This window comes from Meleagris gallopavo, chromosome 10 (genome assembly GCF_905368555.1).
Source record: "Meleagris gallopavo chromosome 10, MGAL_WU_HG_1.1, whole genome shotgun sequence".
In the NCBI taxonomy this organism is placed as follows: Eukaryota; Metazoa; Chordata; class Aves; order Galliformes; family Phasianidae; genus Meleagris; species Meleagris gallopavo.
The window spans coordinates 5832504-5859165 of NC_139413.1; the positions used below are offsets into that span (position 1 = coordinate 5832504).

Consider the following 26662-nt stretch of genomic DNA (forward strand, 5'->3'; position numbering starts at 1 on the left):
ACTTCAGCTGTTTGATATATTGGGAATAGAAGGGTGCATAACTCCTAGCAGTCCTTATTGTTGCCCGTAGCCTTAGTGTTAAAACATCTCATAATACTTACCTTTTGTTTAGCATGATTAGAGACTAATATTACGTTAGTCGAACTTGCCTGTCTTCCGGTTATGCTGGAAAAAGTAATATTTTCTATTTTACTTCAAAGCTTCCCCTAATGTGATCTCAAATGTTTTTGTTCCTTTAGATGGAGTTCAATGAGAAAGAGCTGCGGAGAGAAATAAGTTATGCCATCAAGAACATACATGGTATCAGGCAAGTGCTCCCCTGTTTTCAAGGCTGATCACACTGCAGGTGTGGTTATCTTAACCTGTGGACGTGCTGACTGTTGATTGCTAGACATTTCTCATGCACTGCTTCCAACAGCTGATGTTTCTTCTACTCCTTCATACTTCTCTTTTTCAGGTAGCTATTTTGGTCTGAACAGCTGGTTTGCCTGGAGATGTTTAGTTTACTTGAAAATCTTGGAAAATTATTTTACAGAGAAAATCATTTACTTTTATTTCCTGGTACTGCCAGCTGGAATGTATAACTATAATTTTCAGTATAACATAAGCTTTCTACTGCATAAAGCTGTTGGAATTGGTGTAACTGATTGTAACTATACATTCACAGGGGAGACATTTTTAGCTGTCCCTTTTCTGCTATTACTTAATCACCTTACCAGGTAAATTCAATATCAATTGGAAATTTCATATAAAATTTTTGATGTGTGACTGACATTACCATAGGAGAGCAGAACGTTTATGGAAGCCATATTCTTGGTGGGGGAAGCTGATACAGTGACTCATGTGAGGAGTTTGTCAGTCTAGAATGTAAGGAAGACTTTTCCTTTCAGAAAATGGTATAAAGCTATGAAGCAATGCAGTTTTGCACACACACTCACTATAGACAAGTCAGAAACCTCTAGAAAGCACACAATGAAAGCATAAGTTCAAAGGCTAGGTATGAGGCTGTCTGGCACTTGACATATCAGTGGATTGAAAGTACTGCTGGGATTTAGGAATGTTGAGACTGTCACAGCTGAGTGAAGCTCTTCTTCAAAGGATGTCTCTTAAATGCAGTCATTCAATGGTCAAAAATGTAAGTGTGAGATTTGCTCAACTGTTAATACCTACAAAACACACAGAAAAATTCTCAAATAAATGCTGTAGTACTCAATAGTATTTGCACATGGCTTAATCTGTTCCTCTCTTTACTTCATGATATCATTGGCTTCTTCCTGGTATGCTGCCATAGTAAATGTGTCCAGATACTAAATAGACCTCACCTCAGACATTTTCTGCCCATCCTTCAGGCTTACACTTCCTAGCCACTTGGGGATGCCTTATCAAGGTCATAGTTTTTTTTACTGAAGAGCTATCACTTAGGCTTTTCTGCCTTTTTACTTCAGAGTTGGTGCCAGAAGTAATTCTAGCTGCCTATTTAAAGGAAGCAAAGTTTCTGTTAACATTTGTGCATCAAGTAATGGTGATAGAGCCAAATGCATTGTAGCTTTCACAAACTTAATTGCATAAAGCAAGAGGAGACTAAGAATCTAAATGTGATGTGCATCAATAGTGGCCCGTAAAGTAAATTATTAGCTGTGGGTGAATTGTGGAAATTCTTAATGTCTGCCTTGTTTCTGACAGATGAAGGCTTGCAACTCCACTCTCCTCTGTTCTTACTTCACTGATTAGATGAAATTAATTCCTGCATCTCCACATTTAGAGATGTAGAAGTCTTATAAGATGTGAAGGATGTGGGAAATTACCATGTAGGTCAACTGGCACTGTGAGGGATCCATCAGGGGTAACACACAACCTTTCTATGGAATGTCATAATCTACAAACATATGGTTATGCAATATCAGCTACTGTAAGCCTAACAAAAGGCTTTTTATTTAGGGTTAAAATAAGATCTCCAGCTCCTTCATTGCAGTATTATGTACCAAAATCTGCAAGCAGCATTTACATCAAGCAATCTAATGGTATAGAATTTTCTTCCCTTCTTTGAGATTGTTGCTTGTCTCAGTTAGCTGATGTGGGTTTATCTTTTGGTGCAAGGCATTTAGAAATCAAAGAAATCAAAGCTCACAAGGCTGTTCTAGCACTCAATGTAGTGCTGGTAGCTTTGTTCTTCTTAAATCAGTGACAATTCATCTCAGATTTTGATGGGCATCCCACTATTAGGGTTTGTGTTATCTAGCATAGGAAGATGACTTCTGACCGTTTTTGATGAAGAAACCATCAAAGCTGGAAGTTAAACGTTCCTTGCTGTGCTCCATCTCTGGCTTTCCATTTAAATGGACAGCACTCTGGCAGGCAGCATCTCCTGAAAATTCAGTGTTTATTGTGAAAACTTTTTCAAGAATTTAGCCTTATTGGCGACAAGATCTTGAAGAAAAATTTGTGGTGACAAACTAATAGTTCAGGGCGTGTCTTTATAGTTTGTCTTTTTTTTTTTTTAATATAACTTATGTTGTATTGAGCTAAATCTTGCAAGCAGTATTTGAAAGAAAAGGAAGGGCTGTTAGTTTAGAACTGGCTCTGCAAGGTACGTGTCTATGTAAGGTTCCAATATGCTGCAGTGACAAACTGAATTTCTGCTCGTAGGGCCCTGAGTAATAAAACCATCTTTACTGTTGTGACTGAAGAGGAAAAATGCGTCTGTGTAAATCTTATTGGTTTGTTATGCCATTGGCTGTACGTAGAGCGCTGCTGCTGCCATTCTTCTCTCATGTTTGGTGCACTGCTGAAGAAGCTTCAAAATATTATTCCAATACTTTTTAGAGTTCTCATAGTCATCTTCAAGAAATACAGCATGTGTAAACTTACTTATTCTTGCAACACTATAACAGTTTTTAAAGAGAAAGGAGCTAATTTAGTTCAATGGAAGGCAGTTTGTGTAGGGATACTGTTATAATTCAGCTACAAGTTTCTGAAAAGGCAGATGAGCAATCAGGTTTAAAAAAAAATGAACTTCCTTGTGTGATATTTGTATTACTATCTTATGTATTCTTTCATGTCCACAGAACAGGTTTATTTACTCCAGATATGGCATTTGAAGCTATTGTTAAAAAGCAGATTGTCAAGCTGAAAGGACCTTGCTTAAAAAGTGTGGATCTAGTGATGCAGGAGTTAATCAACACTGTCAAGAAGTGCACTAAAAAGGTAACTTGCAAGTAGATCTGGTAATGTAAGTAGAATGTAATCTTTATAGTAGTTAACACAAAGTCTTTCTTGCATTTTATGGTATTATAAAAGATTACTGAGCTTGTTATTTTATCTGAAGAGTAAGACTAAATAGTTACAACTTCTGCCAAACTCCAAACAAAGTAATGATGAAAATAATAGCCAAAAGTAGCAAGTCCTCGAGTAGGTCTGGGATGTGAGTACTGATGTACTGAAATTGTTGAGAAACATCCTGGCTTGTTCTTTACATCCCTCTGAATAACACAACTTTTTGTACCAATGAGGAGATAAATGAACTATTTCTTAAAACAGGGAAGGTTGATCATCTTTTGGTGAAGATCGTAGGGAAGTGTGGGAAGGATTCACCATGATATTTTGAGCTGAATTTGGAGGATGTTGTTTGAATTAATTGTGCAGATTCTTTCCCATTGTTGTTGGCTGTGGTTACTCTTGCATTTTACTGATCACATTTGAAAGTACCATTTTTGAGATGTAGAGATGCAAAATGTTGCCACAAGGTGGAGCCTTTAAAGAACAAGAAACTTGGAAAATACTGAGAATACTGCTCTGGAATTGCACACAGAGGAAGAACAAAGCATAGAGACATGTCACTTCAAGGCTGATAAATTTGTCAGTTGGTAGCATGAGCTCTACCCTGCTCACTTTTTTGTGTGAAATGCTGCACGTGTGCTTTCTCATCTTTAAGAGTCATATACGAGCTTTTGTTTTGCTTTTCTTTTTAGTTTGTTTTTTGGACTATTCAAACATACGTCTTATTGGTAATACTGCAGCTACTGTAAGTTAGAGTAGCTAAACAGGATAAGTGAACAACTTAGAGGCAAACATACCAACCAGTTTAAAAAATTGTTAATATTTTGTTGTCTATTTTGTGATAACAGTCAAGGAAATAAGATAGTTCATCATGGAAGCTCATTTCTCAAAGTTATGTGACTTCTGAGTGGACAGGTAGAAGTATAATTTCTTCTTGGAATGGTTTATGATTTGTGTTTTAGCTGCTGAAGCTTTGTTGCAGAGTTCTTGTACAAGTCCATTCAGAATCTGTATATTGAGAAAGACAACCTTTACACAGTGCCTTCCCATTATCTTCTGTGGAGCTTTGTGTCAGATGTAGGATATATTCAAAGTTATTCAATTAGTTAAGAGTGAAATGCTACGGTGTAAGGCTGTCAGCCCTTTTTAACCTATTATCCCAGATCTGTAGTGGGAGCCTTCCCACACCTCTGAGCAAGATTGGTTGGATTCTTATAAGTGTTTACATTTCAGTGATGCAATTACTTTTATTCCAAACAATTGTCTTTTCCTCATTGTTCTATAGAGCAAAAACACAGAAAAAAAATCCAAGGGTTTACGTCCCTACAGTTTCACTGGAAGATCACTATTAATAGCAAGTGAGGCTTACATTTGCCCAACCATTTATAATATTTGCTTTCCTCCCCCCCCAAAAAAAAAAAGTTGAAATTCCTTTGTTTATATGTTACTGAAGCTATCCTGGAGATACGAATTTCTAGTATTTTTGCTTTTCAGTTGGCAACCTATCCAAGATTATGTGAGGAAACAGAACGAATTGTTGCTGGCTACATTCGTGAAAGAGAAGAGAAGACCAAGGATCAGGTGAGAATACACAGGAGTTCAATGTTCAGGGAAACGTATGGGGGAAGGAAGTTATTACATGTAAAGTAAAATAACAAAAGGTGTTTTTTGTAGCAGCAGGTTACACACTTGAGAATAGGTTAGGAATTGCTCTTCTACTACTGAGCTTTGACAGAAGAGACTAAATTGTTACAGAAAATCCTAATCTGGTCTTTCAAGATAAGTAGAAATGGCAAGCAAAGGTACTGGCAGTACAGCTCCAGCATCAGACATCCTTCTTGTCATTGCCTGTGGAAACTGTGACCCAAGAGGTAGGCTGATGTTCTGATTCTTAACGATTTTGTCTTCCCTAGTGACAGCTAAACAACCTAATTTAGAATATGCCTTATATTTCTCTGCTTTATGGTGAGGATGTGAGGATCTGAGTCCTTCGTTATAGGTTCATCATCTTCCTCCTTATTGTGCTTCTTGGAAATGAATACGTTCCTTTCATAGAGAGGTAATAGAGGATGAAAAGGTGATGAAAAACATTGTTTGCTTTATTTAGACACAATGACTGTAATTCTTCTGTCCCTCTTGATGAAAATCTGGATATTTCTGGGAATTACTATAAAATAAAAAAGGAGTTAGTTAATCATTATCATAGATTAACTCAGAACAGTTGGCATCTTCATACAATCTCTAATGCTGTTTTCTGTTTAGTGTGAAAGACACACTTCTCTAAGATCTCAGAGTTTGTTCTCATTTCCTCCTCTTTTTTTTCTCTTAAGAATACTGATGATAAAGAGGAGGTGCTGTTGTATCAGTGCCCGTGGTTGTGAGTTGGGTAGAATGATCTCCTGAGCTGGCTGGGCATGGTCCAGCTCCAGAATTGCATTCAGGCTAATGCAACTTTTCTCTTTATCCCAGGGCTTAATGGCTCAGAAACAGCATTATTTGACTGGGCAAGCAGCCTCTGGGTGACAGAACCTTTTATCCAGTGAGCTCAAGATATGACTTAAGGATACTGGGCTTCAATGGCAATGTTGGTATAAAATAGTGTTAGCTTGTTCCTGCGCCACAGTGCACACAGCTGAGCAATTTGGCCCTGACTGTCTCTGGCCGTGTTGTCAAACTTGCAGTGGTGCACAGGTTAGAGCCACTGGAACTGACCATTGAAGGCTATTGTGTGCTTTGAAAGGCAGTATCTCCAGTGTGAAGATTAGAAAGTGATCTCTCCTTCGGGTTCTAAAATCAGAAAGAAAAAGTCCTTACATTTTAACTTCTTCTAAAAGACAGGGATTGCTATTAAGTTGGTCATTTCTGGTTGTGATATTTTAAACTCAGTTTTGAGAGTTTGTTAATCAGTACCATTCAGGTTCATGGATGTATAGCTTTTCTGACTATAGTTTTCCTTGAAGTATAGAAGAAATAAATGAATAAAATGCAGAGAAATGTTTTTAAAATATTTGTCACCCAGCTAAGCACTCCAAATCCAGGAAACTTTAAAGCTTGGACTACATATGAGAAAATTTACTGAGGATGGGACAGGAATTATTGTCTGGGGAGTGTGGAGTGTGACAGGAAGTATATCTGGGGAAGAAGCATTGAGCAGAGCTCCTTAGTTCTGGGCTCTGACTAGTTCTCTCCATGTGCAAGCTAGTAAGCTGTGCAGCATATTCTGCTTCTTTACCAACACAGAACAATTTAAGTGAAGTCTTAAATAACTTTTAAAAAACATAGTGGGCACGTGCTTGCTGAGTGTTCTAGTTGACTCGTTTGGTTTCTTCAAAATTTGGAAGAAGATACTTAGAATAAGTAGTCTCTTTTTTTTTCCTCCCATGCTTCATTATGTGCTTATACCTGGCAATTTCACAGAACAATGTACAAAATACCATCTTTCTGTATAAGCCAAGAGTTTGTCAAATACATTACTGTCACAGTCACATCATTATTTATGCTTTTAGCAGCTTATCATGATTAAATCAAAATTCTAGAGAGGATATTTTTGGAGATAAGAGCTAGACTGAAATCCCAGCTATCTTTTGCACAGTATGAGGCACTAAACGTCTTTTAGAAATGATGGGGAGTTCAAGAGTGATACTGCATTTGTAGAGCTGTGCAGAAATAACTCTACACTTTGAGGAGTACAAAAGGATCCAGGTGGGCTTATTCGTAGTGCTGAGGTCTTGCTCGTAAGCACGGTAGTGTGATGCCTTGATAGGGCACAGTAAAGCATGTGGAAGTTAGGGTCTCTTATTGGGGAAAAAAATAGATGGGACTTCTTTGTTAAGCAAAGAGAGCCTAGTATTCCAATGAAGTGGTCATTACTTCAGTATTTTATAGAAGTAAAACTCATACTTTATTTTCACTGCTGAAGCTTATCCATCCAAGTGTTGTCCTTTCAGTCTGAAAATGACATTTACTGATAAGTTGATGCCTCGAAGGCATCAATATTGGCAGTGGATAATTACACAATTTTAAATTGTTAGTCCTGGTTATGAAGCTTTGGATGGGAAGGAGGAGAAGACAAAGGCTTCCTCTTTTGTGATCAGCAAGATTCTATGTGAAGTGTTGGGACTTCTGTGATAGCAGTATGTTTCTTCTTTACTTCCTGCTGATAAATGGAAGTCTGGAAAGATGAAGGGAAAGTACAGTCATGGTTCCCTTCAGTCTCATATCTGCTCACGAAGCTGTCCAAGGGTGGAATTGAGTTTTCTCTTATGTCTTGATATTCTACCCAGGCAAAGAGTTTAATAAGTTTGATTCAAACTTGCATCTAAAAGGACTAGCAAGTAGAGAGTTGAAATTTCTCTTTCACAGATCATTTGTTGCATTATTTCATTGACTAGCTTATCTCTTGTGCATGGTGTCTGCATCAGAATGATTGCTTAGTCCCTGGACTGTAAATTTCCTGTCACAGTTCTAGCTTACATATCACTTCTGCGTGAGGTACCTAAAGCAAATGATGCCCTGATTTTATAAGGTTCCTTGCTGGTTTGACTGGAATGGTCCAAGTAGACAGGATTATACCTAGCTTGCAAAAACTTGTTACGTATTATTAAGCTCTTGCTGACAACATATAGTTGGTCTTAAGTAACCGAGCAAAGGCCAAGTCAGTGAAAATTATGTTTGTCAGAAAGGGGAAAAAAACAGCGGAGGGAAGTGTTAAGCTTTCCTGTAATCTAGCTTATTAACCAAGCATATGAACAGAAGTGGTAGGACTTAGAAAACGGCGTTGTTTTTCACTTGAACAATTATGTAAGAAATATTGAGAGAATATGGAGAAAACTGAAAGTTTCTCTCCCTTTTTCTCAGTCTCACTCTTCAATCTCACCCACCTATTTTTGGTCTGCTGTCTCCCCTAACAGGTGCTGCTGCTGATTGATATCCAGGTTTCTTACATCAACACCAACCATGAAGACTTCATTGGCTTTGCAAAGTATGTACATATAGATACTTTGTTACAAAGACACTGTAAGAGTGGTTTTTTTTCTTATTTTTAATGAGTTCAGCACGTCTCCTACGGTGACAATAGGGATGGAAGCTGCGAAATCCCAGTCATGCAGGAGGATGCTCTTTTTCAATATACACTTGTAGTGGATTCTTTACCCCAGTTCACAAGTCTGATTTCACTGAAGATTTTGTCTTGGTCGGGAATCACATCAATTTTTAAGAGGGGCCATTGACAAAGCTGTTGATGTATCCGTTTTAGGGACACAGAAATGTATGTTATTGTGGTCTCTCCTTGTTGCTAATGCTTGTTTTGGAAGCTGTGATTCTGTGTAAAACAGTTTTGCTTGGAGTTAAACATATCACTGAATTTAAGTGTCACACGTTTAAGTGTGCCTGTTGTTTGGCAGTAGAGAATAATAGCAGAATAACCTCCAGAGCCTGCTTTGACATTCTCCTCGCTTAATTGAAAAGACTGTGAGAATATTCTCTGAAATGTTTTCCCTAAGCTCCCAGCAAGTCTTTTTTTTTTTTTTTTTTTTGTCAGAGACTTCATACCAACTCCTTGACACTTGTAAAAATGTTAAAGGTGTCTTTGTACTTTGAAGAATAAATGTTTCTCCAGTCTTATTCATTTTCTATAACAGTGTCTGGAATTGTAACGGGTTTCATCTACATGTGGTGCTGGAAACTAAGTTTGGCACCACTGTACATGTTATATTATGGCCTATTCTACTTAGCATTGAAAAGGAAGGTCTACAGCTTGGACTTGAAGCTATAATACAGAATTGAAAAAGCTGAGAATGGAAAAGGCAAAGCGAGGCACTGTTTGTGTTTAGCTTGAACAACTTTCCCTGATACTGTTTTCAGGTCCTGGATATCTTTATCAGTTCTTTTGACAAATGACAGGATGTTGTAGGAATGGTAGCTGGCCTTCTAGAGGTCAAGACAACAACCTGCCTGCTATTTGCTTCACTTCATCCTCTTCTGACAGGAAAAAGCCTGCTGAAAACACTCCATTATATAGTTATGGTGTGTGTTGTGACCTTGGGAAATCACATAGAGAAACAATGCTGAGTTCAGACTAGTTTGCTCAGGGATTTATCCTGAAAATGTTCGGGGGGGGGAAAAAAAAACAGACTCTCCAGGTTCTCTGTGCAATCTATCCCAATGACTGTCTCTCCTCACTGTAAGAGATGTTTCCTTATGTCAGATTGGAGCCTCCTATTTATGGCTTTGGATTCTGGAGTGCCAGGTATATTTGGAGCCACGTCATGCCTCTTTCCTGGGAAAATCCTGCTCATGGGTGCTGTTTTTAGGGCCTGTAGTTCAGTCTGTGGACCTTGCTGCTACATCCTTTTCCAAACAGTTGCAATGTCCAAGTTCAGTTTCTTGGCAAAGCTGCTTCCTCTTTAGCCAACTGAGATCTGGAAATTCCCAGCCCCTTTGTGAGGGGCATGAACAGATAACAAATGGCTCTAGACTCAGTTTTACTAATAACTGTAAGTTTAAGCAAGTCTGTATAGGAGTTGAAATTGATGACTAGGCAAGTATTTTTGTTGAGTTGTGATCAACTAGAAGAGAAAACTTGGTTAACTAAGAGAAATTTAAAATGTAATGTTCATTTATGACCTAAACAGTAGAAAATACACATTTTGATCTATAATCATATTGTTGTTTTAGCAATTATGCTAAAACTTGAAAATGAAATCATTTTGGGGGGAGCATGCAAACTTCTGCAGTATCTAAGCATCCTGAAGTGCAGCTTCCTCAGATTTCCTACTGTTTCCTTTTGATTGCTGAGTCTCCTAACCAGCTGTCTCCTGTGACTGTATTATTTCACAAGTGTAAGTCCTGTGAACCTTCTTCATATGAATGAGAGCTCAAGGCATTTCAAACTGTTTTACAGCATTGCAGGGCTTAGGGTGGTTACAGTGTGATGTGAATTGGCTTCAGAAAGTTTTAGCATTGCCAATATTTAGAACAACTTTACGTAATTAGGAAGAAATGTATTCGTTTGGGGAAAATCTTAGAATATTAATACTTGTCTCATTTAAGTGGAGAATGAATGGTAAAATGTAGGGATTGGGTTTGTTTACAGTTTGTGTAATTCAAACATAACTGCAAGCTTCAATCTGCATGAAGAGTAATTTATTTAGAACAGTAGATAAAGAACCGATTGCTGGACTACTGCTAAAAGATGTGGATTTCTTAGTATGATATTAGTTGTCTATTTAATTGTCTTCCATAAGACAGTGAACTGAAAGAAGCCAGCAATGATCGCTGTAAGAATGGCAGTTATGTTTTGTAAAGCTGTATTGTGCTTCTCGAGCAAGTGATCAGATATGGTGACAAATTATTGCTCTGTTTTCTATATCCAGGTTATTTAATCACAATTTGTGCACCAAAGTTATGATGATGCATGGGAAACATGAATTGCTATTTGACCAAAAATATTGAGAGCTAAATCCAGCAAACAGGCACATCATTGTGGATCTTCTCTCTGACAGTGTGTGGACTGCTGGTTTGATAGATTATAGCCCTAAAGGCATGTTCAGAGCTGGGACAGAAATGAGTTTTGATGCTCCAGCAATTCTTTGGATTGGTATCTTTGCATAAAATGATTTCAGCCTTGGGACCTTTAGTTGTGGTCATAAGCACATCTATCTTTCTTACTCTTTCAGAATAATTTATAGCTATCTAAATCTGTGCTTTTTTTTTTTTTTTTTTTTGCTTTTTCTTGTTATTTAATCAATGCCTGCTGAAATAGTATAATGTAATCCAAAGAAAACTTGCTCTCACCAGTGGCTGCTCTGGTGGTAAAGTTGCAGAAGCCTACTGTTAGAACACTTATTTCCTATTTCCAGCAATATTGCAGTTGTACGGTCTACCGTGTAGAAGCTGCATAATGCAAAAGCTCTTAAAACTAATGACAACTTGTATATTTGGGAAAGGAATGTGTTTTGTTTCAGGAACTGGGATTACCGGAGTCCAAGAACTAAGAAAAACATTTTAAATGTTATAATTTTAAATGTATTCTGTTCTTACAAGGTTCCAGGTTTTTGAACCAACTTCATGGCAGCTTCGTCCACTGGTTAAATTTATACTCTCAAAGTGCATATAAATATTAGACAATATTCAAAACAAACCGTCAAGACAAAGCTATTAAGAAGCCTCCAGCAGGGGAGGATTTTGTTGTAGTGCTCTAAATATCAGAAATAACTCATTTTTTGTCTCTTTTTTTTTATTTATTTATTGAAGCTAACATTTCCAAAGTTACCCAGATGAGCCATCATTTCTCTATGTTTTTAGTAACTTTTACCATTGTAAGTAGATCATTGTTGCAAAGGAAATGATTGGGTAGGGGCTGTTTGTGCATCTCTCTTCTGTGCTAAGCAGGCAAATATTCCTATAAAACAAAGTAGGTTGAAGTGTAAAAGGAAAAAAACACAGTGAAAGATGCATGTATATGCAATGATTTTTTGCTGTGTTTCTTTGTTACGCTGGCTTTATGTGCTGGAATCTAAGTAACTATTGCTAAAATCTGCTGCTCAGGAACTGGTTTAGTTTTTGGGTTTCTTCAGTATAATTTTTTCCTCTGCTTTCCTTAGTGCCCAACAAAGAAGCAGTCAGGTTAACAAAAGTGCAGTGGGAAATCAGGTAGGCACCTTAACAGAGAATGGATAATGGCATGTGCAAGTTAATCCAAGCTGTCTGGTGTACTTGGCTGCATTTTTTTTTTTGTGGATCTATAATTTACCATTTCTGCATGAAACACATAAAATGCATCATCATCTCCTTGTTTTACTGAGGTTTTCAGAGTCACCTGAATTTCATTGTTACCATCGTTAATTGTTTAAAAATCTGCTTCTGTTTGCCCTTCTGGTTAGTGCTTCCCCTCCTACGTCATTTAATGCATTGAGTCTTTCATGTTACACACAAATGCATTTTTCCATTAACTGCAAACTTGTGAATTTCAGAACGCAAAACACTGGTGAGTACTTGCTTGTGTGTTCTTTGTCATACAGTTCTCTTTTTCTTGTTCTCATGTGCTCACAGCTTAATAGCAGTGATGGGGCAATTCAGCAAGCAAAAGCAGATTTGCCCTTGCCTCTGGAAATTGTCAGTTAACTTCTTGAAGATGTTGACTGTGTACTGTCATTTTCTCTTGACCCAAACAAAGAATAAGTGCTGATGTCAGTCAAATTAGTGTTTTCACTGAGATTCATTCATAAAATCAGTTGGCTTTTTGTTTTTATCTGATTACGATATGGAATTGATTCTGCAAGGTGCGAAGTGCTGCTGAGCTTTGCTTCTGTGCTCTTGTGTGGGCCAGAGGTACTTGGTACTTCACAGGATCACTCCTAGTTTAATGTCAAATTAAAATAATGAAAATGCTGCTGAGCGTTTCTGCTTGCTTTGAGTGTTTTGCAAAATCTTGAACAGGAAAAAAAAAAAGTATTGTAGAAATAGTACACGCTTTAATGGGTTTCTGAAAGTTCTACTAAAAAAAGCCAATCAGATTCTGTGTAAATAATTACCCACATTGACCATCTTCCTGATGGTTTCGTGAGCAATGTGGTCAAAGGTGAAAGGCTGAAGTTCTCAAATGTGACCACTGAGTATAGATCCTTCGAGTACTAAACCTGAGACGTCAAAGTCTCTATCTGTGCTGTCATAAATAAGAGGTTATAGGATTGACTCAGTTGTCTTTTTGGAGATGGAAAGCCAATCTCCTTCGCACACCAAGAAATTGGAAGTTATTTTATTAAGACATTGGTCAAAATTACTCCATAAAGTTCTTGAATGTGATGCTCCCCCAGAGCCTGAGCGGCGTGAGTGACATTTTTGCTGTAATGTATGGTTTGGACTAAAATGAAAAAAGTTGAAAGGTCTAAACACTGAAAAAGCTTCAAAGACTTCTCTCTCCCCTCTGAGGAGAGATTTCCTTGTTATCTAGCTGTGCCGGAACATGTGTCAAACACAACAACTGTCATCACTTTGGAGTGTCCCATAAAAGGAAAATCAGCCGGTTATCTGACTCTTCAAAAATACACAAATGAAATGAATGATTTTTTAATTAAGTGAATGTTCTCTCTCTAAACAAGTGGAGATGAAGCTGGGAGTTCTAAATTGTACGTTGCAAGTCAATTACTTATTGGTATAAAGGGCTTTGCTGAACCTTTTATTTTAAAGATAATAAACAGATGTTAGTAAGTTAATTGTTTGGAGTTGAAAAGAATGAGAAATGTTTCTGAAATAAAACTTCATTTTTGCAATTTGCTATTACAGGGAACCAATCTACCGCCTTCAAGGCAAATTGTACGAGCTAAGTTCTGTAAGCTTTATTGTTGCTTTTTCATTTAGCTTCTCAGAAGAAAAATTTGTCTCTAACTCATTGAGTTTTTTTAATACTTGCTACTAAACTACTTAATACTGAGCTATTTTGTCTGTAACCCTTCCTCAATGAAGTATAATTGCAGTTCATGACTTAACTGCTACTAACGTGCTGTTACAAGTATGAACCTAGCATAACTCAAAATGCTATAAAAAACTTTGAATAAAATTAATATTTTTATAGTTTACCAAGTTTCTCAAACTAAAATGACTAATTGATGTTTATTATATAATTGGAAAGCAGTATTTATCTTGTGTGAGTGCCTCTATTTATAGTAAACCTTTTCAATTTTATTTTTTTAAAGGGTGGGTGAATAATAGTTTTTGGTAATCAAAAAAAGTCTAGCTATTGTGGAAATGAACATGCTGTTTATGGCTACAGGTACTATTACTGGCATTCTGTTTGTTTATGCAAAGTAATTACCTCCAATGGAAGAAATAAAAATATCTAAAGCCTTTTTAGTATTCTTCTCAAAGCTCCAGAAGGATCAGTATATGATGGACAGATTCCTTTCTAATCCTTCCATCTCATGAATAAATAAAAATGTGAATGCACTTAATATTACTAATTAGAATTAATTGCTGAAACAGCAGGCAATTTTATAACAAGTTATTTCTGGTTCAGTGATGCTTAGGTGTAAGAAGTAAATTTCTACCATATGCATTATCTGATATCTATGCTGAAAACTACACATTTTTTCAGTGTAGTTTTTTGGTGCCATGTCTTGAAATTGTATGAGTAAAGAGTTTAGTAAAGAAAAAAAAAAAAAAGGGCTGAGCAGCACTGGAGCAGCAGTGGAATTGAATCTGTAAGGGGATCAAGATCATTCATTTTTCCTGAATTTTTGGAGTGCTTGTTTGCAATCACATTGCTTTTCTTTTTTGTGATATGCTTTGAACTGTTATGATGTAAATGGCTATTGACTGTCTTTACGCATCTCAGAAATATGTTGGGCAATGTTGTGTATTAGGCAAAGAATGCAATGCCAATTCCTCTTAACATGTTTTTGCTCCTTTTTCCCCTGCTACTAATTTATCCTCTCATGCTCAATCTTTGGCCTCTCTTGTTTTTTCTTTTCTTTGCTACCGCCTGAGGTTTTGACCTGACTCCACAAAGTTTCTTTTTAAGCCACAGGTTAGTTTGTCTTCTAATTTGCTTGAAATAATCAATATAATGCTTGGTTTTACACAACACACTAACAAGATCCAGATTCTGGAGGCTGATCTGCATTTAGCTGTTTTATGTATGTTGAGATTTGTTTTTGGTTAGAACTTCCCTTCTTGATATACTTCAGAAGATGAGGATGTTGTGATCTGTGTGCCCAGTTAAGATCACTGTGTGTGAGAATGCAAACTGCTCAAATTACAGAGGATTAAATTTCACCTATATAAAAATTCTGTTTTGTGTTTCTGCTGCTGTTCTCCAAGTTGCCCATGTAATTGAGGAGGAGATTAATGTCAGTGTCAGTGACTTGGGGGTTTGGGTATAAAGGTTTTGTTTGACCCACCTCGTTTCCAGCAAGACACCCATAATCTTTCACTTTCTCTGAACACAAGTAGCATTCAGACCCTATCAGCTGGCCTCAACTACTGTGCTACTAAGTAGCTTTTTGCACTAGCAGTATCTTTTCCTTTTTTTTTTTTTTAATTAATCATGTTTCATTGGCATAGTCTTGTCTCCAGATACGCTTGAATCATGTTACCTTGAATGTCCCAGGAAGAAATGTATTTACAGATATTTTTTTTTACAGCAGCTGGATGGAAGTGGAAATGTGTGCCCCACTCAGTGAGGTGGTCACAAAAAGTCCTGACAAAGCAGTTCTGTTAAGACATACAAATGTTTATGTGAGGGATTCTAAAAGTGGAGCTTATGAACAGTAGCATAATGCTAAACTTTGAAGTATCCTTGATTTTCACCTTATCGAGAGTAGGGTTGTACTGCTGTTCCAAGTGGTGCTTACTGATACTTACTTTTAGATTATCATTGTGATTGATTTGATCACCTCAGTGTTTGAAGAATGACATTTGGAAGCATGTTTCAGTTTTCTACTGCCGGGTGTTAGTAGACACTACAGTTCTCTCTTTAAATTAGAGGTGTGGACTTGGTCACTGCCATCTTTTTTTTTTCTTCTGAAAATAGTGTGGTATATTGTGCAGTGATCTCAGGGAAATGATGTACGCAGACAAAATGCACAACGTGTTTATATTCTGTAATTTAGCACATTACAGCAAAATACTGCATTAACACAGCAGTACTAATTGTAGTGCAAGAATCTTCCTAGTTGTAGCTGAAAGATCAATAGCTTGTAAGGATGCCTCAGTAGTTCCTGCGGGTTGTTTTCTTCCTCAGTGTGCTTGTTACTTGGTAATGCATGCTGTGTCACAGCAATTATGAGATGAAGTGGAGCTGTGCTGGGTCTGGTGTTGTGTGTTCAGAGCTATTTCAATGGAGTTACGTTACTTAACTTCAGTAGAGGGCTATGTTAATAGTGCTGTGTTGTAAAGTTGCTCAGGTAGGCAGGCTCAGGATTGTCACACTTGTATTTCTGTTTGCTCAGTCAATTTTCTTCGTCTTGCTTTAAATTATCTTTCAAATACTTCTTTTCAAATAAGAGGAATGCTTACTGAGCCTCTTCTGTATTTCTTTCACAAATATCTTTTTTGATTTAATGGAATGAGTAAATCAAACAGCAGTCCCTAAAAAGCACTTAGTGCGTAAAATCCTGCTTTCCTCTTTAGCCCTGAAATGGTGGCATATAAGCACAGACATGATTTGGATTTTGTGCAGCAGAGCTGTCAGAAAGTGACTTCCTTCTGGCTTGTTCGTGTGCATTTGTACCCTCTAAGCTTCATCTTTCAGACACCCAGATTAGATATCAGGACTCTGAAGGAAGGAACTGTGTCATCTCTTGTTCATCCTGTACATGGAATTTGACTACCGGTCAGAATATTGTCTTTGCTAGCTTCTGGCAATACTCACATTTTTCACCTTCCTGAGACTTGTAAATCACGTCCTGACTATCTGGTTTGTGCAGAGTGACATTTAGAAATCAGCACAGACTATTGAAGTGGATCTCCTAAACCCAAACCGACCAGAAGATGAACTGGGAAAACAATAATGAAAAACACAACTTTCATTTTCCATGCTGAGTAGCTGAGTATTGTACAAAATAGCTAACATGATCGAAAACAAATAAAACAGACACAATTGGAGTTCTGAACTTCAAAAATCTCTTTGCTGCCAATTGTCCATGGGAGGACATCTCTAAAGTACAGCATAATTTATCTTCTGAGAAATTTGCTGAGTGTAAAGTGTAACTCAGCTCTTCTGGAAATTAAAAGTGTGTTGCTTGAAGTCACTTTGTTTTGCATTTACACCTTGGTCTGACATCTCCCTCTTCTCTGACCCCAACATTGATACTGAGTATTTTGAAAGTGTAGCTATTTTTTGTTTTAAAAATAAATAAAAACGTATGGGAAATTCAGTGAACAATTCAGTGAAAAGAACAGAAGGTTCCACTGTTACTCTTTGGATGTTATAGTGCACCAAGATCATATTCTCTGCCATGATGTACCCTGAAACTGCTTTCAAGTATTTTTTTGTAATTATGTTCTGCTGTAGAGATCAGAAGGCAGTACCCTGTTTTTCAAGAGAGTTATGTATTAAAAGTTCTAGCAATTTGCACTCTATCAACATGTGTCCGAGGTATTGCTATAGCTTGGTGCCCTGCTCTTTGTGTCACTTGTGCCTAAGCCTCAGCACACAGGACTCTTGAGGAAATAACTGTCAAATTCTTTTGTTTATGAGACAGCACCTGATGCTTGTATTAGTAAGTCAACTTGTTTCTGTCCATGCTCAGTGATGGTGAAAAGTGTCAGACTGGAGCAGGGGGGATTTTCTGGAGCTATTGAGACAGTCTTTATGTTTATAGGAAGGAAGTATTAAAAGCTTCATTACTATTTAAATGTCTTGTATAGGTTAGACTTTAAAACCTTAGTTTAGTCTGTGCTGAGACCTCTATTGCAAATTTCTTCTCATCAAATTGAGGAAAAACTGACTGTCTTAATATTCTACAAAGTCTGTCTTTAATGATGAATGAAAGCATGGGTTGGAATATGTAGATTACTATGTCTCACCCATTTCAAGTATTCATTACCTGTAAGGGATTTAATCCTGCTTTCACCAGTTTACTTCTGGAAACCACCCTTCTATTCCTACTGTGGCATCTGTCTTTGAATCACTTACCCTCTCTAAGATTTGTATCCAGAACAGTTTGCAGTACTGTGCTGGCACTGGCTGCCCGTGCTTTCCATAAGTGACATGTTCTACGCTGGAAGCAAAACAGCACATTAAGTTGTGGACTGCATGATTCAACAGTGTCCTGTCCTATCTCCTCTTAAGTGAGTTTTGTATAACATGAGATTAACTGCCTTTGAGCATTTGCTGTGAAGCATAGGTATAGCTCACTTTGTCGAGAGGCAAAGTTCAGGTAGTTAGAAATCCCTATTTGACTAAATTTTGCCTAAAATTTCTTCCACAAAGCTGTGTTTATGTAGTTCAGTGAAAATAAATAAATAAATTAAAAATAAAGTAGATTGGCTCTACAGCTTAGTCTGTGGGAGGTACATGAAGACCAGTACACTTGTTTGGATATATTCATGTTACTTCTTCTCTGTTAAAATTTTTCTTCATTAAGCAGCAAAAAGTAAAATGAAGATTTGGTGGGTAATCAAATTCTTATCGGTGTGGTTCCTTTAACTTGCGCTCAGGCCAAAAAAACCTGATACTCTCAGAACATGTGCAGTACCAATATGCTTACCAGTTTGATACAACTTCTAATATCTTTCCTACTTGGTTAGTTGATCCTTTGCTCAGTGCAATACCCAAACTGCTCAATGCCATGCTGAATGGAAGGGAATTCTGATCCTAAAACTTCATATATGTCAAGGAGTAGGTGATTGACAGTGAATGTTTTTCTTGGACTGTCTGTTGATATTGGACTTCTTAGTCTTGTTAAGTTCTATGAAAGGAATGTTGCATTCTCACCTCTCCTGTAGAGCAGGAGGAATCTTAGGTTTGATCACACAGTCCCACACTTGTGGGACTTGCTGAGGAAATTCTGGAAGGCTTCTCTGAGCATTTTTTTTCTTTCCCTCTCAATGTCTCGTAGGCAAGGAAAGGGTTTTCTGTCAGGAAGAACAGAATGGTCTGAGGTTGCCTGTATCTGTGAGATGAGCTGAGTTCTATTTGCTTATTCAAAGTACGATAGGAAGGAACGCTTATTTATTCATATATATAACAGAAGAAAATAAATGTTCTTATAAAAGTTCCCATCTGGATGATGCATAAACTAGTTCTCATCACTGGTCTCTCTTCTGATTCATCTCTAGAGTTCTCGTTCCTCTTCAGTTTTCTCTTGTCCCTTTCTCTCTATAAAAGATGGTCTCCTGGCCTTGGTACTTATAGGTGTGCTTTCCCCTCTGTTCTTTTGTCTTCAAGTTGTATCTGTTTTCTGCAAGTTCTCCTTTACGCATTTCTTCAATCACCATTTTTGCTTTGTTAGTTTTTTTGTTTTGTTTTGTTTCTCTCTTTTACCTTATGAGAGGAGAACAGTTCTCATGTTCCTGTCCTTATCACATTCTACTGAATTTTGGAGAAAGAGGACCCTGGACTGCAGAAAAATCTTTCAGCTTCTGAATGTTCCCTATGTACACCAGAAGCTACGTGCTTCTCCAGAAAGAAGGTGCTGTCAGTATAATCATATGTAAAGTTCTATGGACTTCTACTCTGTGCTGTTATGCAGCAAAGAAATAAAAGTTTGCATTATCCTTAGTTCATTTGTACTTCCTGTAAATACAACAAAGATAATCTTTAGGTTTCTTTCTTTTTCCAGCTTTTTGACTGAAAGTCAGGAACCTGAAAAACACTGTTTTGAATTTACTGGGCTAAAATATATATATTTATTCTTGTTTTATTTAACAATTCTTCATTTAAAAGTATGAATGCAGCAACAGAATTATGTTAAATGAATAATGAACTTAACTTGTGCCTGACTGCACCTCTGCACAGGTCATCCGGAAGGGCTGGCTGACCATCAACAATATTGGCATCATGAAAGGAGGATCCAAGGAATACTGGTTCGTTCTAACTGCAGAAAGCCTGTCTTGGTATAAAGATGATGAGGTAAGAAATGAAAAAATGTCTACTAGAAAAACAATATTTATTCAGTCTTCTGAAACCACCTTAAAATACGAAATTAACATGTACTGATCTGAAATAATGATTTAAGGTTTCATCTGAGTTGTTTTAAATCCTTGGTTTTGATTTATGAAGAATGCTGACCCTCTAAGACTTCCATAAAAATGTTGGTGACAAATACAGGGTGTTGTGATGGGTTTTGTTTTGCTTTTATTTTTTTATTTACTCTTTAAACTTCTCTTCCTGTGGTTTCACAGATAGATCTAAAATAGAAAAAGCCTGCTTTGGAATAATGTGTTTATTTTTGTGTTTGTTTGGGCTGCTCTTATATGTCTAAGTAAGTTGATCATAAATTGTTTAGTTACAGTTACTCCTAGAGGTAACTACAGCAGTTTATTTAGTGATAACAATTGTTGTCTGGCCTCATGTTCTGAGAGGCTGAAAAGCCTGGCTGTGGTGTTCTGTAGCCAAATGCAGTGGATGTTCGCATTTGCTACTGGAAAGCCAGAAAAGGCACCTTGTTAAGAAATGTTGCTGCTAATCTTTAAATCTGAGGTGGGAAATAAGAGAACTGGAAAAAGTAGTTCTATGATAAACAAGATGTTTATGTTCCTTACTTTATGAAACATGAATATGTTGTTAGGCAACTTGGGGAACCAAATTTGCTGATCTGTTCTGCTTAGGCTTTTTTTTCCAACAATGTTAGCAATAATATCCTCTATCCAAAACTCAAATGCAGTTCTGTTGTTAGGTTTTCAAAGGTTTAAACAGGATTATTCTGTACACTTTTTTTTTTCTGATTATTGTTGGAAAATTGAGCACAGGTAAAGAGGGAGTTTTAATGAGTGTTTATGAGTAGTAGTTACTCCAATAATACTGTTGATTGTGGAAATCATGCTGGTCAGCAGAGTATTTTCCCTTTGTCTGTTGCCATTTTGAAATCTTAAGTAGATGGTAGGATTGATTGAAAAATTAGTTTAACCTTGAAGGTTATGCCCCTTACCCCTTTGTTTAAGGTGTATAGGGATTGGAATGTACATACTATAACAAGAAAAAGATTAAATTTTCAGTCAGGGATGTGCTAGGTGAAAACAGGGAATTTAATTCTATGGTCACTAAAATATAATTAATTTTGAAATAAAAAAAATGAACGTGCTTTTATGAATGTGAAAACTTGTCTTTGTTTCTGATCTGCCTTGAAGAACTTACTGTCTTAGACTAGGTACAGGTAACTGACTACAGGTAAGTGATGTGCTGAAATCTACATCCTTTCTATTTTCCATCAAAAGCATTTGGAGAAGCATCTAAGATGTGATGTGGCAACTTCTGTGGTAGTTTTGATGTTGTTTTTTTTTTGTCTTATCTTTGTTTAGTGGGAAATATAAAAATTCCTCAAAATATTTATGGAATGCCCTTTGCTATGCAACTTGAAAATAACAGGTTTGTTTTTGTAGTGTGCTAGAAACAATCACTTGGGAATCTTAGAACAGTATGTGGAGAGAATTGGCCACTGTCTGATTTCCATGTGCGTATTTTAATTTTTTAAGGTTTCTTAGTTGCCAACCAGGTGTGTTTGAGAGTTGTGGAAATATGTGGAGTTCATTCAGGCTGATATGGGAGATCACTCAGGAATCTCTTATGATAATAAGAGAAGATAACAGAATCATAGAATCATCAAGGTTGGAAAAGACCTCTAAGATCATCCAGTCCAACCACCCACCCATCACCAGTATTTCCCACTGAACCATGTCCCTCAGTACAACGTCTAGATGTTTCTTGAACACCTCCAGGGGCGGCGACTCCACCACCTCCCTGAGCAGCCCATTAACTGCACGGTATTCCACATTTTGGGGGTGGAAGAAGCTCCCTGTTGAGTATAAATTTGCTGCATAATTTGATTGTTCTGTTCTGTGGAGTAGTTCACAAAGTTATGTTGGATTTCTGTTATTTCAGAGCCTTTCCCAGTAGGACTCAAAAATTAGTGAAGTCTGTTTTAGGCACTTTGTAAAAGCAGTCAAAGCCACCTCTTGACCATTCGGTTAATAACAGACCAGGGGCTTGTTTCAGAAACAAGACTACTGGCTTCTGAAAATAAAGCAGTAAATATTTGCTCTCCTGGCTGAATTCCAATTTGTGTAATTATATTTGGTGTCCTTAAAATGTTCTCCTCGCTTTCAGCTCTGTTTGGTAGTTGTCACATCCTGTTCTTGGATCGTTATAGAAAAGGCTGCTCGCTGCTGAGTCTCCTCCCCAGGAAGATATGTGGTGCTCAGCAATGTGTGAAGTGATACTCATGTTTACGTGTCTGCCCTGTGCCCGGCGCTGCACGGGTGTGTGTTCTGGGAGGTCACAGGGAGTTCAGGTCCCTCGTGTCCCTGCTGGGGTTCCTCCCTGGCAGTGGGAGCATCTCCTTGCGTCTGGGGGAGATGCAGCAGCTCTGCTCTCCCCTTTGTTCTCCCAAGTACAGCAGTGAGTTCATTCCCCCTGTGCCTCTACCCCTGAGCGAGGACGGCTGCAGCTTCTGTGCACCAGAGAGCTCTGACAATGTGCTGCACAAAGCCACAGCGTTTGTTGGGACCTCTGGGGCTGCATACCCCCTCTGGTGTAAGCTGAGCCTCTTCTGTGTAGTCTGGAATTTACTCGGATATGAAAATCGCTCTCTCAACGCAAGTAATTGCTAGTGCTGTTAGGAGGATGCAAATTATTTCTACTTGTAAGCTGTGGCTTCTGGAGCAGAAAGTACAGTGGAATGCGTTTCGAAGTAAAGCATTTCAAAATTTGTTGCATGGTATCAATATTAGGGAAAAAAAAAAAAAAAAAGACCAATAGTTTCCTTTGCTCCTTACTGATGTGGTTTTGCTGCTGCTCAAACATGCAAGGGGATTTTAGTGCTAGATGAGATGAGAATCAGTGCCTAAGAGTTCTTTTCAATATTATAGTTATGGATCACCGTGGGTACAGTGGTTATGTTATTAGGTATGTGTACACTTATCTGAATTAGTTTCTGGCCCTGCATACAGTAGCTTGTGTTCATAAAATTGTTGCATGACTGCGACTTTGTGCTTTTCCGTGAACTTAAGATTAAGCGTGGAAAATGTTGTGTACTGCTATGAGACTGTTGTAAATAAGTGCAAAATAAGCACGTTCATATAGCTCACAAATACCGTTTTCTTTAGTGAAGTACTCTATGTAATACTAGCTGAAGAATTATGAGATGCATCTCCTACAGATATATATATACGCATTTGAAATCATTTCAGCTCTCAGTTGTTACTGCTTTTACTAACACAAAAAGCTGTATGATTTTGTGCTAAGATTCACTTAAAAGCCAGCCTGAAGTTTTGGAATTAGCAGTTTCTACGTTGGGACAATACAGGCTTTGGGAATGTGGAATGTCGTTCCAGTGGCTCAAAAGCTCTGCCATAAACAGGAGGACACCGTCGGTAAAGCAATGCTGCTTTTTCAGGGCATGGTCAGAGAACTTAATTTATTATCCTTTCCAAAGCACTCAGAGCCTCAGTGGAGACCAAAGGATGCCATGCTGGGGCTAGGATAAGAACTTCTAAAAATATGAAATTTTTGTTAATTTGAAAAATCTTTTTTATTCTGATTTTTCAAATCAAATATATCCTTTTTCCTTTAATAGCAAAGGGCAGTATCTGGTGATAGATGCAGCCTGTGTTATAATTTCAGTTTATTCCCAATTGTAAAATTCAGTAAGGTTTGGGGGAGAGATAAGAAAATAAGAGAAGGGGGTAGGAGAGCAAAAAGGGGAGAAGTTCCTCTGACACTGTGTGTGTTTCTAGGATTGACTTGCCACAGAGCAAGCTGCACTCGCTTCTATGGCTAACAGCAACACTTGTGGTTCTGCACAGCAGCAATCTAAGCGCGAGTTGCTCGGGTTTTATGGCTGAGAACTCTCTCCTCCCATTTACTGTGGTGCCGCAGAGCTGCACGTAAATAAAACCTGTCATTAGCGAGTTAATGAGAACAACTAGGAAAAGAGTACTATAGAAAGCACAGTAAAAATTTCAGCAGTGGGTTTTATTGTATTTTATAGGCACTGTTGGTTTGACTCTAGGTGGGTTGCAGGACGCGGTTACTGACCGACCATCTGAGATCCAGAGCGACTCGTGGCTGCAGCTCTTGCTGAAGATGCTCTGGGGTGTCAGAGCCGGCTGTCACTCAGGCTGGGTTGTCATGTGACTGCCTGTCTGTGCCTGCTGTACAGGTGAGAGGATGTTCTGCACAGCAAGTGTAGACAGGCAGACACATGACAACTCCGTCCAGCCAGTCCCTTGGAGCCATCACCGCTGGTGGGGATCGCTTTGTACCCATCCGCTTTGGGGGACTTTGTTGGGGGGAGCACACATAATAGAATTAAACTTTAAAGCATTGCGAGCTGTAGGACAAGAACGTAATTTGATTTTATTCAGAAAATAAGCATTTCAGTACATCAGTTGGCATTGTGCTGACATGGATCAGAGATACGAATTCAACACATGGAACAGTCTTTAAAAAAAAAAAAAAAGAATTGAAACCGTAATTACCGTAATTTATTTTATATGCAACTCATACAGGAGTCTGCCTGCATATTGCACTCACATGTGGTAACATAACCAGATGGTTTGACTCTTCTTGGAAGCACAGAAATACTGAAGTTCAAGATAAAGGATATGTTTACACAGTACATATTTTCTAGGAGCAGATAAGTACAATAATCTTGTATGTTAAAAATAAATAAAAATCTTCCTGTACAAATGGAGACAACAACTTGCACATTAACCCAGTTAAGGGGGATGTGCTGGAAAGAAAACCAGTTGCATTTTAGATGAATTATGGCAATATGTGTGAGCTATCCCGTTACCACGATCATATCTCTTTACTATTTTGCTTTGCATATTATTTCAATTTAGCTTTCTCTCAAAATCCATAATTTGTTAGAAAACAAATTTGTTGAGCTTCAGTCAGCTTTTCAGATCAATACTAAAAAAAAAAAAAGCAAGTAACATCATCTACATCACAAGATGTGCTGCTTCACTGTATATAAAATAGACACAGTGAATGTAATCCAATTTTTCAATGACGTTTATGCCATCGTTGAGGTGTTGTTTCAAAAAGTATAAACACATGGACACATAAAAGAGGTAGGAGGTAAATAGTTGTATCACTTTTTTTATACAGATGGAATAATTCTGTTTTGTAATGATGTTCTTATATCCCTATTGCTCACTAGTGCCTCCATAGGTAAGCAGGAAGCCTTCAAACCAACGCTAAGAATATCCCATACAGAAGAGGAGCACTGAAGCTCTGGACTGAGAGCTGATTGTAAAAGGAATGCATTTACCAAAGGGCTGATGGTGTGGATAGTCCAATAATAAATTATTAGATGGTAATTGTGGTGTTTTAGCAGTAATAATTATTTTGACTTAAAATTAAAGACAAGCTAATATACATGTTGAATAATACAAATTAAGGACCTAGATTATGTAAAATATATCCATTTTCCTCAAAACTAGCAAAATGAAGTAATGTATCTTAAAAACATAATCAAACATAAAGCATGACTAGCTAATTTAGACATCATAAATTAATTCCAAGGCATTAAATATGCTCCCTTTAGTTTTATAATACGCTTGCTTAAAATTTTACTTAGAACTCCAGAAATAAGACTGGGCTCTAACATGGCACGGCACGGCTTCCTGCCCACCTGACAATTCTAATGCAAAAAATGACAAATAAAAAGTACTTTTAAAGCACATATAACAAACTGCTTGTTTTATATATGATGTCTGAATTGAGTTGTCAAATAAATCAGTGGTTTGGGAGAAAATTAGGTCTCAGTTTTTGTGCTGTGGATTTTTGGAAGAGTTGTACGGTAATCATTGGCAAACAATAGTTAAAAAAAAAAAAGAACTGGAAAAACAAAAACATGCATTGTAATTAATAGGTTTCCTATTTATCAGGGAATTTGTGAGTAGGAGTTATAAATGAAAGGCCGTGCCGTCTTTCGAATAACTGTGCATGAGGAGAATTCATCAAGCAATCAGCAAACGGCTGTACTTGTTGTAACTGGGGCACATTCATTTTGCCTTCAGAGAATTGGGACTGCTCATGGTACTGCTCTGCCTCCACTTGATTCTTATTGAAAAGCAGATATTCTTTAAAAGTTGGATTCTAGTTGGTTTGATAAAAGGGCTAAATGTCTGTGTGTGCTCTGTCTGGTTCATTCATTAGGTCAGGAAAGGGCTTAAGAGTATTTTAGAGTACTCATAACAAAATCCTCTGATTTCCAGTGTTATTTTTACAGGAACCTATAGGAAGGATTTGGCTTTAAATGTGGGTAGTTTGGAAATCAAATTGAGAATTATGTTCTGTCCAGCTGTGATCAGGGAAGGCTGTTATTTTTAGATACTGTTTTGCAGTGCAGCATAAAATGCAGCACAGAAGCACAATAGCATTGTTCAGGAAAGTTTCGTTCTGAACTCTACAGTTTCCTGTCCTTTTCTAGGTTTAACCTGATCCTTAACATTATTTTAATTAGATTTTGTTAAAATAAAGTGCAGTTTGGGAAGGAAAGCCTTCTGCAAGTAAAAGTTAACTTACGTCCTTGATAAGAACTAAATAAATAATAATGAAAAAGAAGAAGGAAAAAAAAAAACAACCCTACCCAGCCTAAGATTTACGTTTTTCCATTTTCCAGCCTGCTCAGCATCCTTTGATGTAAAGGTAATCATCACGTAACTCTCTGTTGAGGAGTTCAGAACTGTTTGCCAGTATTTCACTCTTTGGGCCATC

The 26662-nt window shown here is 37.5% G+C and overlaps 1 protein-coding gene across 8 annotated transcripts in view; it reads left to right on the plus strand.

Annotated features, from left to right (window-relative positions):
* The window catches only part of DNM3 (dynamin 3), a 171464-nt gene that overhangs the window by 30271 nt on the left and 114531 nt on the right, over positions 1 to 26662 (plus strand). For 7 of the 8 annotated variants that reach the window (XR_014885174.1, XR_014885176.1, XM_085231480.1 and 4 more), the window contains exons 9-15: positions 240 to 307; positions 3066 to 3204; positions 4771 to 4857; positions 8187 to 8257; positions 11880 to 11928; positions 13561 to 13590; positions 19736 to 19849. Coding sequence is in view for 5 of the 8 variants with exons in the window: in XM_085231480.1 (XP_085087606.1) it covers positions 240 to 307; positions 3066 to 3204; positions 4771 to 4857; positions 8187 to 8257; positions 11880 to 11928; positions 13561 to 13590; positions 19736 to 19849 (558 nt within the window). In the remaining 3 variants the exon portion in view is untranslated. The remainder of the gene's footprint in view (positions 1 to 239; positions 308 to 3065; positions 3205 to 4770; positions 4858 to 8186; positions 8258 to 11879; positions 11929 to 13560; positions 13591 to 19735; positions 19850 to 26662) is intronic. The other variant, XR_014885175.1, reaches the window with a different exon arrangement.